The sequence below is a fragment of the Vipera ursinii genome (assembly GCF_947247035.1).
Source record: "Vipera ursinii genome assembly, chromosome: 3".
Classification (NCBI taxonomy): Eukaryota; Metazoa; Chordata; class Lepidosauria; order Squamata; family Viperidae; genus Vipera; species Vipera ursinii.
Genome location: NC_139516.1, coordinates 117,022,816 through 117,037,544, shown reverse-complemented (window position 1 = coordinate 117,037,544; position 14,729 = coordinate 117,022,816). Strand labels below are relative to the sequence as shown.

General features: G+C 42.0%; 1 protein-coding gene across 1 annotated transcript; it reads right to left on the bottom strand.

Moving 5' to 3' along the window:
* Nucleotides 1-3,527: 3,527 nt before the first annotated feature.
* PLPP6 (phospholipid phosphatase 6) lies at nt 3,528-13,767 on the bottom strand. Its single transcript, XM_083357565.1, has 3 exons — nt 13,724-13,767; nt 11,043-11,481; nt 3,528-4,429 (listed from the first exon to the last, which is right to left on the bottom strand). Exons 2-3 carry the CDS (start codon nt 11,458-11,460, stop codon nt 4,062-4,064), a joined length of 786 nt encoding a protein of 261 aa, XP_083213691.1. The 5' UTR covers nt 11,461-11,481; nt 13,724-13,767; the 3' UTR covers nt 3,528-4,061.
* Nucleotides 13,768-14,729: the final 962 nt, after the last annotated feature.

Here is a 14,729-nt window from a genome sequence, read left to right as displayed (position 1 = left end):
GGGCCAACGGGAATGGGAGGGGCCTCTGCCCACCCTGACTGCTGGCCTTGCGGTGGCTGGGACACTTCTCGGCCATGACGGGCATGGTGCTGGCCGCCAAGCGGTTGCCTGTGCTGCTACTGGCCTGGGAGGGGTCTTCGCCCTCCTGGCCGCTCTGCTCTCAGCTGCCCTGCCTGTGTTTGGGAGGGGGTGCATGGCACGACTCAGTGTAGTGATGGGATTGGCAATGTGGGTAAAGCAACCCCGAGCTCGGCTAGACTCCCCTCTCGTTCCATCTGTCCCAGTGCCTGGAGGTGTTCTTGGTAGCCCCGCCATACCTGTGGCACCAGGCAACTTTGCCACCAAGGGCCCCTCTCTTCCACAGCTCACCTTGTGACTCTGATGCAGGCAGCGACCATGGTTTGCACTCTATGTAGTGGAGGCTGCTGGGTAAACTAAAGAAAGTTAAACAGTCTGGCAGTGAAAATCCAGCAGTGGGGAAAAAAACCCGGTCTCACGTATGGGAAACCTGTACCGCCTGCCTCCCCCGTGCCTCTGCATGCGTGCTCGGCCTGCTAAACCTCACTTCTACCTGGCTGATTGAGCAAAGTGAAGGCATGGGGGGAGGCAGACGGTGCAGATTCCCCGTATGTGAAACAGGTTGTTTTTTCCCCCCGCTGCTGGATTTTTGCTGCCAGAATGTTTATTTGATGCAGAATGCAGATCCTCCTTGTTCAGCAAAAGACTGAAAAAATGCTTCGGATGAACCTTCCCACGGTTCTGCAGCTGCTCCCAATTTTCCAATTTTCTACCTCCCTCCTGCGATGCCCCGCCTCCCCGAAGTCGTGCTTGCAAGCAAATGCCCTGTTTCATTTCCTGAGCAGCAGCAGCCTCCGGCATTCCTGCCACCTCCCCCCACATGAGTTTTCATGCCAGGGTTTGGGTCATGATTACAGCCCCTGCTCTTTCTGCCATAAGAACCACCACCCAGCTCTTCTCTCTTCCTGAAAGCATTTCTTCACTAACCTGCTTTCCAGCTCCATTGCGTTTCTCCAGCTCCATCGCATTTCTCTGCCACCGTGTGCAGGGAAATAAAAGACGTTTGTGTTTTGACCCAGCCTTTTGAGTGCTACTCAACAGCCTACTTGTGAGGAAAAACCCCTTTTTAACAAGGCATTCATGGAATAAACTCCAGATAACAAATCCTTACATGTTGAAACAAATAGTAGCAGTCTTTGCTCCCACTTGGCGGAGATAAATACAAAGTCCCTGAGTTCCCAGCAGGAAGGCTCAATTAGCAATTCAACCCAAACACAAAGCTGACAAACCTGGCAAAGAATTGGCAAAGAATCCTGGCAAAAGAAATCTGACAGAGGAACAAGATACAGTAACATGAACAGTTGCCTGTAGCAAACCGGCACCTCCCACACCTCTCCTCTTTATAGTTCAGCCAGGGCGTGGCTTCTTAGAGTCTCTTACTTTTCCTGGAGATCAGCCCCACTGCCCTCTGTTGTCCTGCGTGCCGCTCCTCTCTGCGCATATGTGCATCTGGGACAGGCCCCAGCTGTTCCTCCACTTTGCTCAGTTCAGGGCCCCAACACAGCTGTTTCTCTGCCTGAGCGTGAGAAGATGGGCCTGGTTTTGAGTCTGGCTCTGAGTCTTCTTGCTTCTCAGAGCCTTCCGCAGACTCCAATGTGAACCCAAGTACCCCTTTCCCCTCATCCGATTCATCTGACTCAGCTGGCGGATCCACTGGCAGTCAAGGAACCACAACAGTCTGTGGGACTACCGGTAAAAAAAAGAAAGTTCAATCAGACCTTACAACTTCTCACAAAAACAAAAACTTGCGAAGTTGGAAGGTCTGATTGAACTATTTTTTTTACTGGTAGCCCCACAAACTTCTTTTGTCTCCCTACAGTGGTGGAGAAACATGACAAGAGCTGGAAAGCAGGTTAGTGAAGAAATGCTTTTGGGAAGAGAGAGGAGATGGGCGGTGGTGTGCCAACCTCTCCAGCTCCACAGAGACGTTTTACATGGAGCCCTTGAGGTTTTCCGTGGAGGATGGATCTGCTTCCCGCAGGGCTGGGCCGGACTCACACATACCGGTACACTCAGCTTCTTCCAAAAACCATAGCGGTAGCTACTGTAGCCTTAGCTGATCAGAAGGAAAATGTGTCTGCTGGATTTTAAGGCAGAAAAGCAAAGGGGGAGGGGGCAGTTTCAAAGGCCTGGTGTCAACACTACACATGAGCATGACTATAGCCATTTTGATTCTCATTCTAGGTTGCTACATAGAATGGAGGGAGGGGGGTTGCCCAGGTGCTTCGCTAGTCAAAATAATCTTTTGTCCCATGGGAATCAAGGTCACCGGCAGCTCCCGAGACTAGGGACTGGGCATTTCATAAAAAGCCTGCTAACTAATCATATTGGGGAACATAGTTGCTTACATAGCTTTTGTGGGTGGGACTTTTAACTTTGTATTGGGGAATTGTTACGTGTGTATCCAGACTTGGTTTCACTCTTGATCGTGCTGATACTTTGTAACTAATAAACATATTCTTTGAGGAATTTACAAGCCTTGGAGTTCTGCTTTATTCATCTCTTGTCTGTTGGAACCATGACATTAAACCAAGTCTGGTTTAAGCTTTTTGGGTTTTGCCAACTTTTACCGTCAGTTTATTCCCTCTTTCGCAAAGATAACTATGCCAATCACTGATTTACTCAAAACCAGAAGAAAAAAAAGGGGGGGGGGGAACCCAACCTTGTCAACCATTGCAGTGGTTGTTAAGAGTGCCAGGCTGCATTCAAGAAACTAGAGACTCTTTGCAGCTGAACCAGTCCTTAAGCACCCTAACTCCGAACAGCAGTTCATTATTCAAGCCAATGCAAGCGACGTGGCAATGGGTGCTATTCTAGGAAAAAAACACACAAGGGGGAAATTAAAACCCTGTGCTTACACTTCCTGAAAATTAACTGACACTGGGAGAAGGTGGGCTGTTTGGGAGAAAGAGGCTTTTGAAGTTCATTGGGCATTGCTAATGTGGTGTCATTTCTTGGAAGGGGAGGGGAAATACCTTTTGAGGTGTGGACTGATCACAAGGATTTGGAGGCTCTGAAACCCCCCCCCCCAAAGTATGTTCAGTGGGCTCAGTATTTCAACGTTGATTCATAATCCAGCCAAGCAATAAACTCCCAAATCACAATTAAACAAGGTGTAACAGGTCAGAAGAAGATTCGACAACATAAACATCCACCTAAATGACATGCTCCAACCTGCATTTATAGGTCCAATTTTTAATACATTTTATATATCAATGTCCTCAACACTGCATAATATCATGTAAGAGTGACTGCTGCCTGATAAGCCTTTATTTTTGTGATTTAAGCCTTCCAGAGCAAATTTATGTTAGATCACACATATTGTGAAAATCTTGGTTCTACTCAATTTGATGATCAGATGAAGTATCATGAATGTTTACACTAAGTGTCAGGGCCCACTTCAAACCCACATCTTTAGAAAGCAGAACTCTTGGAAGCAATTTCTCCCAACAGGAACTTTTATTAAGAGCAGTTGATAGCAGGCATAATAGACAGGATCTGAGATTTCCCATGCAGAACGATAGGTTAAAGTATCCCCAAGCAAGACCCCACCCCATAGTTTGTCCAGACAGTGTGGGACAGCCAATCCCCACGTGTTAAATCTATCGTGGGAAAAGGGGAAATAACATCGGCCTGTCTTTGGTTCACACAGCGATGTTTGGGAGGCTCTTCACACCTTCTTCTGAGAGTGTAGAAATAAGCCAGGCACCGGAGGTTACATTCCTTGTTCCCTCCCTTGTTCTAGCTGACAGCTTAAGGAAAGAAAGTTCAGAGAGAGATATAACACAGGAAAGCAAAATGTTACATTGTAGCGGATAGAGGAAGCAGAGGCAATAACCCACAGGCACATCCCCCCTCCCCCTTGGGAGTATGCAGAACCCAGAGAGAGGTGAGATTTGATTTTGGGTCAGAGGGGATAGACAGAAATGAAATAGGAATGGGTTTTGACATCGAGACAAATATTTCTCTTCCCTCAAGAGCCATTAGTTCCAAAAGGCAAAGAAGACAGGAGCATTTACAGGTGACAACCAGAAATATTCCACCAAACTATACTGCATGTAACCCATGATTAGCCCAAAGATCACATCTGTTACATTATGTCTGCCAAGCATGACCCTAGAGATTCCCACTATGAAGGTCCAAAGTACAACCAGCACTCTCAGAGGGATTGCAAGTACGAGATGATGTAGTATAAATCTGCACACCATGGCGGCTCTGGTAGCATGGCCTGAAGGAAAGGAATATTTGTCCACAGAGACAGTGGCAAACATGTCCATCTTGTTGTAGACTGGGCGCCTTCGTTTCACCAGTCCTTTTACGGCTGCCACCAAAACTAGATCAAGAATCAGAGCTGCGAGATAAGGCAGAGAAACAACTTTCAGATATTTTAAAGAGCAACAGTATAAATTACAAAGCTTCAAACCCAACAAATGCAGTATTGCTTGTAAATTCACTTTTCAGATGTAAAAATATTCAAATTATATTTGAATTTTAAGTTGATTATAAGTTTTAGTGAAGCCTGCTCAAATAACAGGAGTCAGTGTGGCTTTTGCAGCAGCATTGTAGGCTTAAATCATATAATAACTATGGCTCTCCAAACTGAGAAATTACACCTCAATATTCTGACCCAGGAACTTTATGCATATTTACACATCTAGGTCCACTTCACCACAATACTCATTTGTCCAGGTACCTCTGAACTGTCATTATGTCTACAAAGAAAAAGTGCTGGGTCTTATCAGAACCCAGATGCCTGCAAAGTGCCTGCTGATGTTGTGTTCTGACCAGTTAGCCACCATTTCCCACACTAGCTATAATTGAAATACAACATAAGAATTTCTTTTAACAGGTAGCACTACAGGTAATCCTCGGCTTATGACCACAATTGAGCCCATAATTTCTGTTGCTAAGTGAGACATTTGATGTGTGTTTTGCCCCATTTTACGACCTTTCTTGCCACAATTAAGTGAATCTCTGCAATTGTTAAATTAGTGACACAGCTGTTAAGTGAATCTTTATGATTGACTTTGCTTATCAGAGGGTTACAAAAGGTGATCACATGATCCCAGGACACTGCAACTGTCATAAATATGAACCAAGCATCAGAATTTTGATCAGGTGACCATGAGGATATTGCAATGGTCGTAAGTGTGAAAAACGGTCATGTCACTTTTTACTGTTGTAAGTCAAGGACTACCTGTATTAATAGACTGCTTCTTCCCATCTGTCTCCCATGGCCTTTTTCTAATGCTGGTATCAAATGCTACCTTCCCCAGCTCCTCATGTCATGGAAGCCTTGGAAAGTAAATTTTGTTGCTCTTGCTGCTAGTTAAACTCTGGGAAGTATCTTGGAACATCAAGCCTCTTCTCAGTCAGCCCAACCATTTTGAGGGCAGCAGGCCAGGAGGCAAAGCAGACTATTACCTAATTTAGGTAAGCACCCTAAATTCTTCTTCTTCTTTTGTATATATTTTATTGGTATTTTTAACATAACATAAATCATTCAGTAATTTGTAAACAGTATGTTGTCTGGGTAACATTTATAAGACAATCTTTAACAATTGATTTCTATAATCTTTATTCCATATGTTAATTTCAGTTGATTTCCCCTTTCCCCAAAGTATCTTTCTTTGCAAAACATTAGATTAAAACAATTCTCATTATTTTGATAAACAACAATTAAGTATATAGTTTTTCCAATAATCCTATTTGTCATTTTAGTTGCCTTATCGTAAATCCTGTTACTGTGCTTATTTCAGCTTATTTCTCCCCCCAAATATTCTTACTAGTGACAATTTTCTCAACAATTAACTACATTTACACTGGTGGATTTAATTCCATTTTTTCCATATAAGCCCTCTCATACTTTTATATTTCTTAATCAATAAGTAAAAAAGTAGAAAGAGAAAAGAAAAGAGGAGACAAAAGAGGGAAAAAAGAAGAAAAAAAACCAACAAAAGCACTGAGATACAAAAAATAACATACGACTGAAAATATGTATTCCTCCTAATTTAATATATATTTATTCCCTCAATTTCTTATTCTTTTTGATCATAGCTGTGAATGTATTTAATCTATTTAAACTTTAAGCATTCCATTCAGTAGATCTAATCATCTAATCCTTTAACTCTCATTCAAAATACATTTTTATGCTTTTCTTATTGTCACATTTAAATAACTAAAACATTTGCTTTTTTAAAATCATTTCAACTTTTTTTACAGAAAGGAAAAAGAAAAAAACCATATTGTATTAATTATAAAAAAATCATCCCTCTAAGAGTAATATATTCCAAAGTTTTTCCATTTTTAGCCATATTCAAACAAATGTCTCTTTTTAAGTATTCTCTCTGATAAGTCCCATCATCTATTTTCTTGATTTCCATTTTAATATTTTTTCTCTGGCCATTGCCTTTCTTAATCAGTATGTTTTGTGGCATCATTTGTTTCCCTGTAAAGTATTTTTTTCTCATTCTTTTCCTTATCTTCAAAGTTGCTTGGATGTGTTGAAATATTTCCCATTTGAATTAAATCATGATTTTTATTTTATACAGTTCCATCTTTAAGTCTCTATCCTCAGAATTATGTTCAGTCATCTCTACTGTATTTTCCTGGGAAATTTCTTGGAGTGAAATTAAGTTGGAGATAAGTTGATTCATACTCTCTAGGTTGTTCTGTATTTCTTTGTGGTTTAAAATCATTGTCCTTTGAAATTGTTGCCGCTTATCATATGTTTCCTTTTGTAAAGTATTCATTGCTTCAGATTTGTTACTCTCACTTTGTTTACACAGCTGCATTTTTTAAAGAACTTTGAGTCAGAGAAAAAAAATCCTCACCCACCTATAGGTGTCAGCATTTGCTCATTTTTCAGGTCTTTCTAATCTTTTTTTCCTCTCTCTAAAGGGTACGTTTCGCCACTTCTGGTAACCTAAAGGAGGGAGTAGAATCTCCCTTTTTTCCCCCTCTGGAGATCTCTTATTTTTGGGACTTTCTTCTTCAGGAAAATAGGTGGGATAGACAAAATCAATATTCTTACCCAGATTCAAGCATGCTGTTTAAAATCTGCTTAGTTTAAAAGCTTATGACTTCCGTTGTTTTCAGCTGTGACTGGACAAGAAGTTAGCTAGCCTTTTCTTCTGTTGGTTTCTGGGAGGCTTCTCCTGGACCGTTCGGGGAGACTGCCATGTCTCCTAAGTCCCTGGGATTTCCTTCCTTCATTCCACCCCTTCAGGGTGGGTTCTGGCCCCCTAGGGTCCCCGACAAAAAGAAATTTCAGCCAAAGGGTTCGGCATTCTGAATCTTCTGACTGCTCTGCTGGAAAACAGGAACCGGAAGTCGAGCACCCTAACTTCTACTCAGTTTCAGAGGACTTTTTAGGTTCAAAATTGTACATTACACAGTTCAAAAGCTTGAGATGTAGCCCATTTCTGAAAATGTACAAAAAGATTCTGAATGTTTTTACTGGGCATTATTACTGATACTACTGTTGTGGACATTAAGTTGATGCTGAACTTAATTACAGCAGCAAGACTTTTAGTAGGTCAATATTGGAAGAAGGAGGAACTGCCGACTATAGAAGAATGGACTTTAAAAGTTTCTAACTTGGCGGAAATGGCGAAGATTTCAGCGTATTTGAAAGACCATTCGCAACAACGTTATATTACAGAGTGGAAAAAATGGATTGATTACATCCAGAATAAATATGGGACTAAAAAGTTTCATTTAGCATTTGAATAAGTATTGATGTGATATTTGCATTGCTTGTAGTCATTTTATAAGAGCTAAAGTGCGTTAGACCTAATAGTTTATTGTTGTTAGCATATGGTTGTTTATGATTGTTTTTACTTTTATACCTTGTATTTAGCTCTGGGAAGTCGGGGACGGGGAGGGGGGAAGGGGAGGGTGGGAGGGGTGGGTAGGGGTGGGTGGGGTGGGTGGGTGGGGAGGGGTTGTTAAAGATAAAATGTATTGGAAAACTTTTCAATAAAAAAAAGATTCTGAATGTCCTACAAAATAATAATAGTGCTATAATTTTGGTGGCTGTTGAACTTGGAGTAAAAAATGTCCTATAATCCATAATTTAGGGAGATTCCTAACTCAGCTCCAACACTTTTCTAAATCTGGAATTACCATTAGAGCAGGGGTGTCAAACTGCTGGCCTGCAGACCGGACGCGTCATGATGAAACCGCGCCCACCCCATTGCCGGCAATGGGGAAAAAGTTGTGATACATCGCGTGATGTCACATGTTGTCGCGAGTTTGACATGTCTGCGTTAGAGTCTTGTCATTGTCCTGTTGTGCTTTCCAAAGCCAATGAGTGACTGACAATTCACAGCACGCTTTCAACAGTGTATGTAACTGCACTATTCTGACTGAGGAAAAACAAAGTGAATGAAGCATGTTGAGTATAATATGTACCAAGGGATAAGCCATGAACATTAAAACTATTAATCAAGTCAAACACTATAGCATCTTTTGGAGAAATTGAAATAAGCAAACAAATCCTGAGAAAAGTAGCAGCTTCAAAACCCTTTTTCTACTGTCCTGAAGCAAACTCATTTTACAGCAAGGTGGGAAGCCTGAAGTTCCTTAGCACAATAAAGATGATTTTTCAATCTTTTTTAATGAATGTATTAATGTGTACTTGAAACACATTCCAATCTTTTAATGGCCTTTCAAAAGTTGAAAAAAGTAAATAGCAAAGAATTATTAATGGCACATATTTCCACAGTAGTTAAGGATGTCTTCAAGCGTGAAGAGGTACTATTACTATCTCTACTGTACATTCTTGCCCTGGCATGTGCACATAGGTTAAGGAAAAACTCCAAATTCCAGTTTTTTATACCATGGCCCAGGAGTAAACAAACTTGTCAGTAAGGACCTGAGGATTTAGGGGAGAAAAGCAGTTTAGTCCAATATCTGAAAATATATATCCAGGCACTATAGTCAACCTTACTGTCAGTGCCATGATGGAAGAAGATCACAACTGAAACACAACACAGGATTTGGAATAGGATCTGAGGAATTTAATACCATATTTTCCAGCATATAAGACGACTGGGAGTATAAGACGACCCCCTACATTTCCTGTTAAATTATAGGGTTTGGGCTATACTTGCCGTATAAGACTACCCCTCTTCCAACGCACACCAAATAAAAATAAAAAAACATCAGATTTGATTTTAATATGGTAATTTTAATTCAAATGCTTATGACATGCAGGTGCTTAGTAGGAAAACTGTCACTTATAAACATAAGGCTGTTTGTCATCAAACATGTAAACATAAAACAGTGCAAGTGGATTAAACTATAATAATAATAATAATAATAATAATAATAATAATAATAATAATAATAATAATAATAATAATAAGTAGTTGGAGGGGACCTTGGAGGTCATCTAGTCCAACCCCCTGCTAAGGTAGGAAACCCTATACCATTTCAGACAAATGGCTGTCCAGTTTCTTCTTAAAAACTTCCAGTGTTGGAGCATTCACCACTTCTGGAGGCAGGTTGTTCCACTGGTTAATTGTTCTAACTGTCAGGAAGTTTCTCCTTAGTTCTAGGTTGCTTCTCTCCTTGATTAGTTTCCATCCATTACTTCTTGTCCTGCTTTCAGGTGCTTTGGAGAATAGCTTGACTCCCTCTTCTTTGTGGCAGCCCCTGATTCCAGCAACAATTCCCTATTTTCCTAATTCACTTTTTCACTTTTCCTAATTCACTCTAAAGCTTTCCCTGCGCAGAGCCTTAAGTAACACAAGCTGCCTGCAATTAGTGCAGGTTTGCATCCCACCAGGCTCAAGGTTGACTCAGCTTTCCATCCTTCCAAGGTAGGTAAAATGAGGACCCAGATTGTTGGGGGCAATAAGCTGACTTTGTAATAATGCTGCTTGGGTGTGTGTGAAAGCCATAATAAACAGGCATATACACAGAATGAAGGCTATTGCTAAGCACATTGATTTGTGCTTTAAATTGTAAGCCACCCTGAGTCTTTGGAGAAGGGCAGGATATAAATGGGATTTAAAAAAAAAGACCAAATGGGAGATCCGCTCCAGGTTTTCCAGCCAGCCTGCCCAGTTCCTGAGTCAAATGTGTCCTTAGAGCTAAGCTGCTGCTCTGGCTGCTGCCTTCCCCACCTGCCTTTCAAGTTGGGATATACTACAGCTGGTCTTCAACTTTAGAAGAAAAGGTGCCCAGACCCCAGCCTGTAAAAAATCACAGACTGCAGCTTCTTCTCCAATTGGTCCCGCTTTCCCTGCGCAGACTAAGTGGGAGATCCGCTCCAGGTTTTCCAGCCAACCCTGTCCCTAAATTTTCAGCACCCGGCGTATAAGACGACCCCTGACTTTTGAGAAGATTTTCATGGGTTAAAAAGTAGTCTTATACGCCGGAAACTACGGTATGTACCCTTGTAAAGGACTTGTTAGGGCCTATGTATGCATCAAATAATATTTGTGTCCAAACATGGGCTGAATGTATTCAAAGTGCAGCAAGACTATACAATGTTCCTTTGGCAAAGAAGAATATTTGGAGGGCTCTGGTGACTGAGCCTTTTGTATTACATATTCCATGCGTAGCCTGCATACTGTTATGGCACAAAATACTATTTTAAGATACTTAAATTACTTGATCTGCTCTATTGGATGATTATTTAATTTTCAAATATGCATTTTAGGACATTTTTGCAAGCACCAGTACTTTGGTTCTATTTTAATTAATTTCTAGGGCTCCTGTATTTCAGTGTTCAACCAAAGTACACAATGCAGTTTTTAAACCAATCGATCTGGGAGAAGAATATTACATCATATATCCATATAAAAGAATTTCCATTATTATGGAAACTATCCACAAAGAAAGACAAAGGAGAGAAAGATGAAAATATCATTCTTATCCCTATCAATTATTCACATCTTGGTCCAATCATCACAAAAGAAAGAATCAACAAATACAAGGAACAAAAGTCTTACCAAAGAGTAGATTGAGCAGCACCTCACGGCCTGCTGAGCTGCCGCTTCTGTAAAGCCCGTACAATGTACCAGTTAGCCAAGGAATTCCATGTCCTGACACCTCTATGACTATCATGAGAGGACGAACACTACCCCATGGGGAATTCTCTCCAGCGCATATACCCAGTAGTTTAGAGGCCCACAGATCAACAGCCAAAAGAGAATGCAGGGCAATACCCCAGAAAGAAGGATTAAGCTTCATACAGTCCTCTTCGGGTAAAGCCTGTTGAGGGCCAGTACTAGTAGAAGAGTCTTTATGATGAGACATACTTTCTGGGGATACTGGGCCCCTCTGATCTGTCAATGACAAGAACTCTAGCCTGCTGTCATAAGCCCGTCTTTCACGAATGCTCTTTGGACTGTGCCTAGGACTTGGCATGATGGTGCTGATATAGCTTATCTGTGGAAGAAGGAAAAAAAGTTTGTTGCATCAAATGTTTCTATACCTAGAATCATACAGATGGAAGAGGCTAGGTAAGCCATCAAGTCCAACCGTGTGCTCTATATAGGAATCCAAATTATGCTTGCTCTTGGATTCATCCGAAGAAGGGAAGCCCACACACTAAGCAATTGTTGAGCTGCTCTATTAGCAAAGGTTCTTTTTCTAACATTCAGTGTAATTGGTATCTGCCTTCTTATAATTTAAATTCATTATACTATGACCTATAGATGTATAAAAAAGGTAAAGGTTCCCCTGCACATGTGTGCTAGTCGTTTCCGACTCTAGGGGCCAGTGCTCATCTCCGTTTCAAAGCCGAAGAGCCAGCGTTTGTCCGAGGACGTCTCCGTGGTCAGGTGGCTGGCATGACTAGACGCCAAAGGCGCATGGAACGCTGTTACCTTCCCACCGGAGTGGTCCCTATTTTTCTACTTGCATTTTTACGTGCTTTCAAACTGCTAGGTTGGCAGAAGCTGGGACGAGTAACAGGTGCTCACTCTGCTACGCGGCACTCGGGATTCGACCCACCAAACTGCCGACCTTCTGATCGACAAGCTCAGCGTCCTAACCCACTGAGCCACCGCGTCCCTACATAGATGTATAGAAATGAAAATGAAATCTTTTCAAGTATATGGACAGTTCCATTATAGGTGGTGCTCAATTAACAATCACTCATTCAGCAACCATTCAAACCTGCAAAGGAGCTGAACAAGTAGCATCTACGAACGGCCACTGCAGCACCTCCAAAATTATGTGATCATGATGTAGGGTGCTCAGCAACCAGCCTGGATTTCTGACTGTTGCAGCATCCCACAGTCACAATTTGCAATGATCACAATTTGTAGCCTTCCCTTTCGGCTTCTGACAAGCAAAGTCAATGGGGAAACCAACAGGAAGTCAGAAGCTGCTGTCATGTTGAGGTCATTTGATGACTTTCATGGTCCTTGCAACTGGGGATTGCTGGAAAAGTCATTGCTAAACAGCATGGTCAAATGACTTCACACTTTATGATCACCTCAGTGATGGAATTGTGATCCCAATTACAATTATTAAGCAAGGACTGTCTGTATATACACTTCTGTCACTTTTTTTGTCAGGATCAAATACCAAGTTTCTCTATTTTTTTCTGCATAGGATATAGTTTCCAGTCCCTGGCCTAGATCATTCTCACTGCCTTTTACTGAACCTGCCTTTGAAAGTCGGCTGGATGATTTTAGGCCAGTCACTCTGTGACCACTGTGACCACTTCACAAAGCAGCATATAGTTTCAAACTGGGTGTGTAGTGCCTGGTGAAATCTCAGAGATGACAGGCAAGGGCATGGGGGAAGAACCTGATTTAATAGTTTTAGGCAGCGCTTTTTTTGTAAAAGAAAAAGGTGCTGGAACTGACACGTCATACAACCCACCTTGCCTACCCTACAAGGTTCCATCCAAAAAAGGTGCCGGAACTCCGTTCTGAGCGTTCTATGACAAAAAAAAAAGCCCTGGTTTTAGGGGATGATATATTTAGGCTCTGACCGACCCTCTCTGTGTGGATTTAAATATAAACTACCATATGGCTGAGATTAGTGTTATGCTCGATATTAAAGCTTCATTACACAATCACACCTACATCTGTTTTTCCGCATGTTTGAACTGGTCCCTAAATTTATTACTTTGCTATGAAAGCACTCTCGATGTAAAACTATTTTGAGGAGTGTATTAAATAAAAAGCTTTTCTCTCCACTCCACAAACTGGAAATTGTGTCTCTCAACAACCACCGGTAGGTACCACTTTTGCGAATGATGAATTTCAGCAATGTTAAAACGCCAGTACATGTTTAAACGAAAATATTTACGATGAATGTCTATTATAGAAAACAGCTCGGCCCCTTGGGAACAGAGAGCTTGGGAGCCTTCCAGGATGGTCGATTTAGGATTAGCACCACACACATCCCAGAGATGCCAAGTGGGAAGGGAGGAAAAAAAAAAAAAGCATCGGATCGCATGCCCCAAGTAGCTCCTTTCCTCGCCCGACCAAGGACTGCAGGGCCCGCACGCCTCTCGTTTCAGCGATCGCTCTGTAGGAACTCGCCCGCCCCAGCCGACACGCGATACCTTCCGAACCCGCCACCCGGCTAAGATGACGCCGACACGTGACTGCTGCCAACGCCCGCCCACTACCAGCCCCCTGCAGCCGTCTTTTTTTTTGCCCCACATTACCAAGCGGCCTTTAACTCGGCGCGATCGCCCTCTGCTTTCCTTATCCACCAAAAGAAGCCACGCCCGGGCGGGGAGGAGGAATGGGACGCGTAGGAGACGTGAGAAGGCGTGCACATCCGACTACTTCCTTGGGCAGGGGAGCTTTTTAAAGTGTTGGGTCATTTGATCTTGCCTTCCTTTGAAAGCAATGGATTTTCGACGATTTCCAAAATAGAATTTGCGGGCACTCCACTGACAGTAACAAGGCGTTGTTACGTTTCAAAATCAAAATAGATATTTTTGTCTTGTGTGTGTGTGTGTGTGTGTGTGTGTCTTCGGACAGCACTGGCTCCCTCGGCTAAGAAACGGGAGATGAGCACGGCTTGTCTATTTTAATTTGGAAACGTTACAGCGTATTTTTACTGTCATTGGAGTGCCCGTAAATTCTCTTTCTGAAATCTTTTGACAGGCTGGACACGGGAAATCTTTTACTTATACACAGTGCGCGCATCATCGTGCCGATAGAATATTGATAGCTCAGGGTTGATCTGTGGTTGAAGACATATATCACTGTGCTGACACTGGTACCTGCGTTGTCCTGAGCTGACAGAAAATATTTTCTATAAGGGTTTTGAAAGAAATGCTTTGAAATTAGAATGCCTTTGAATTCACTTATACATCACTTCGTTTTTTCCCTCTCCAAAAAAACACCCCACCACCGGAGGGCAGCCATATTTTTACGGTAGCCCCACAATCAGAAACTTAGTATCTTGTAAGTTTAACCTATCTTATAAGGCATGGGCTTTGAGACACAGCTGATAAACAGATGGAACTTACGAAAACATATTTTAAAAATAAAATTGGTTTTAAAAGTTAGGAGGTTGGACTAGAAAACCTTCAAGCTTTCTTCCAGCCCTGCAATGCTATGATCATGCATAGCTTGACTGCTTCTGTCTTGGTGCAGAACCTGGTATTGGTCTTTTGAGTCAAATCAGAAATCCATTTCTAATTGTAATTGTTAAGATAG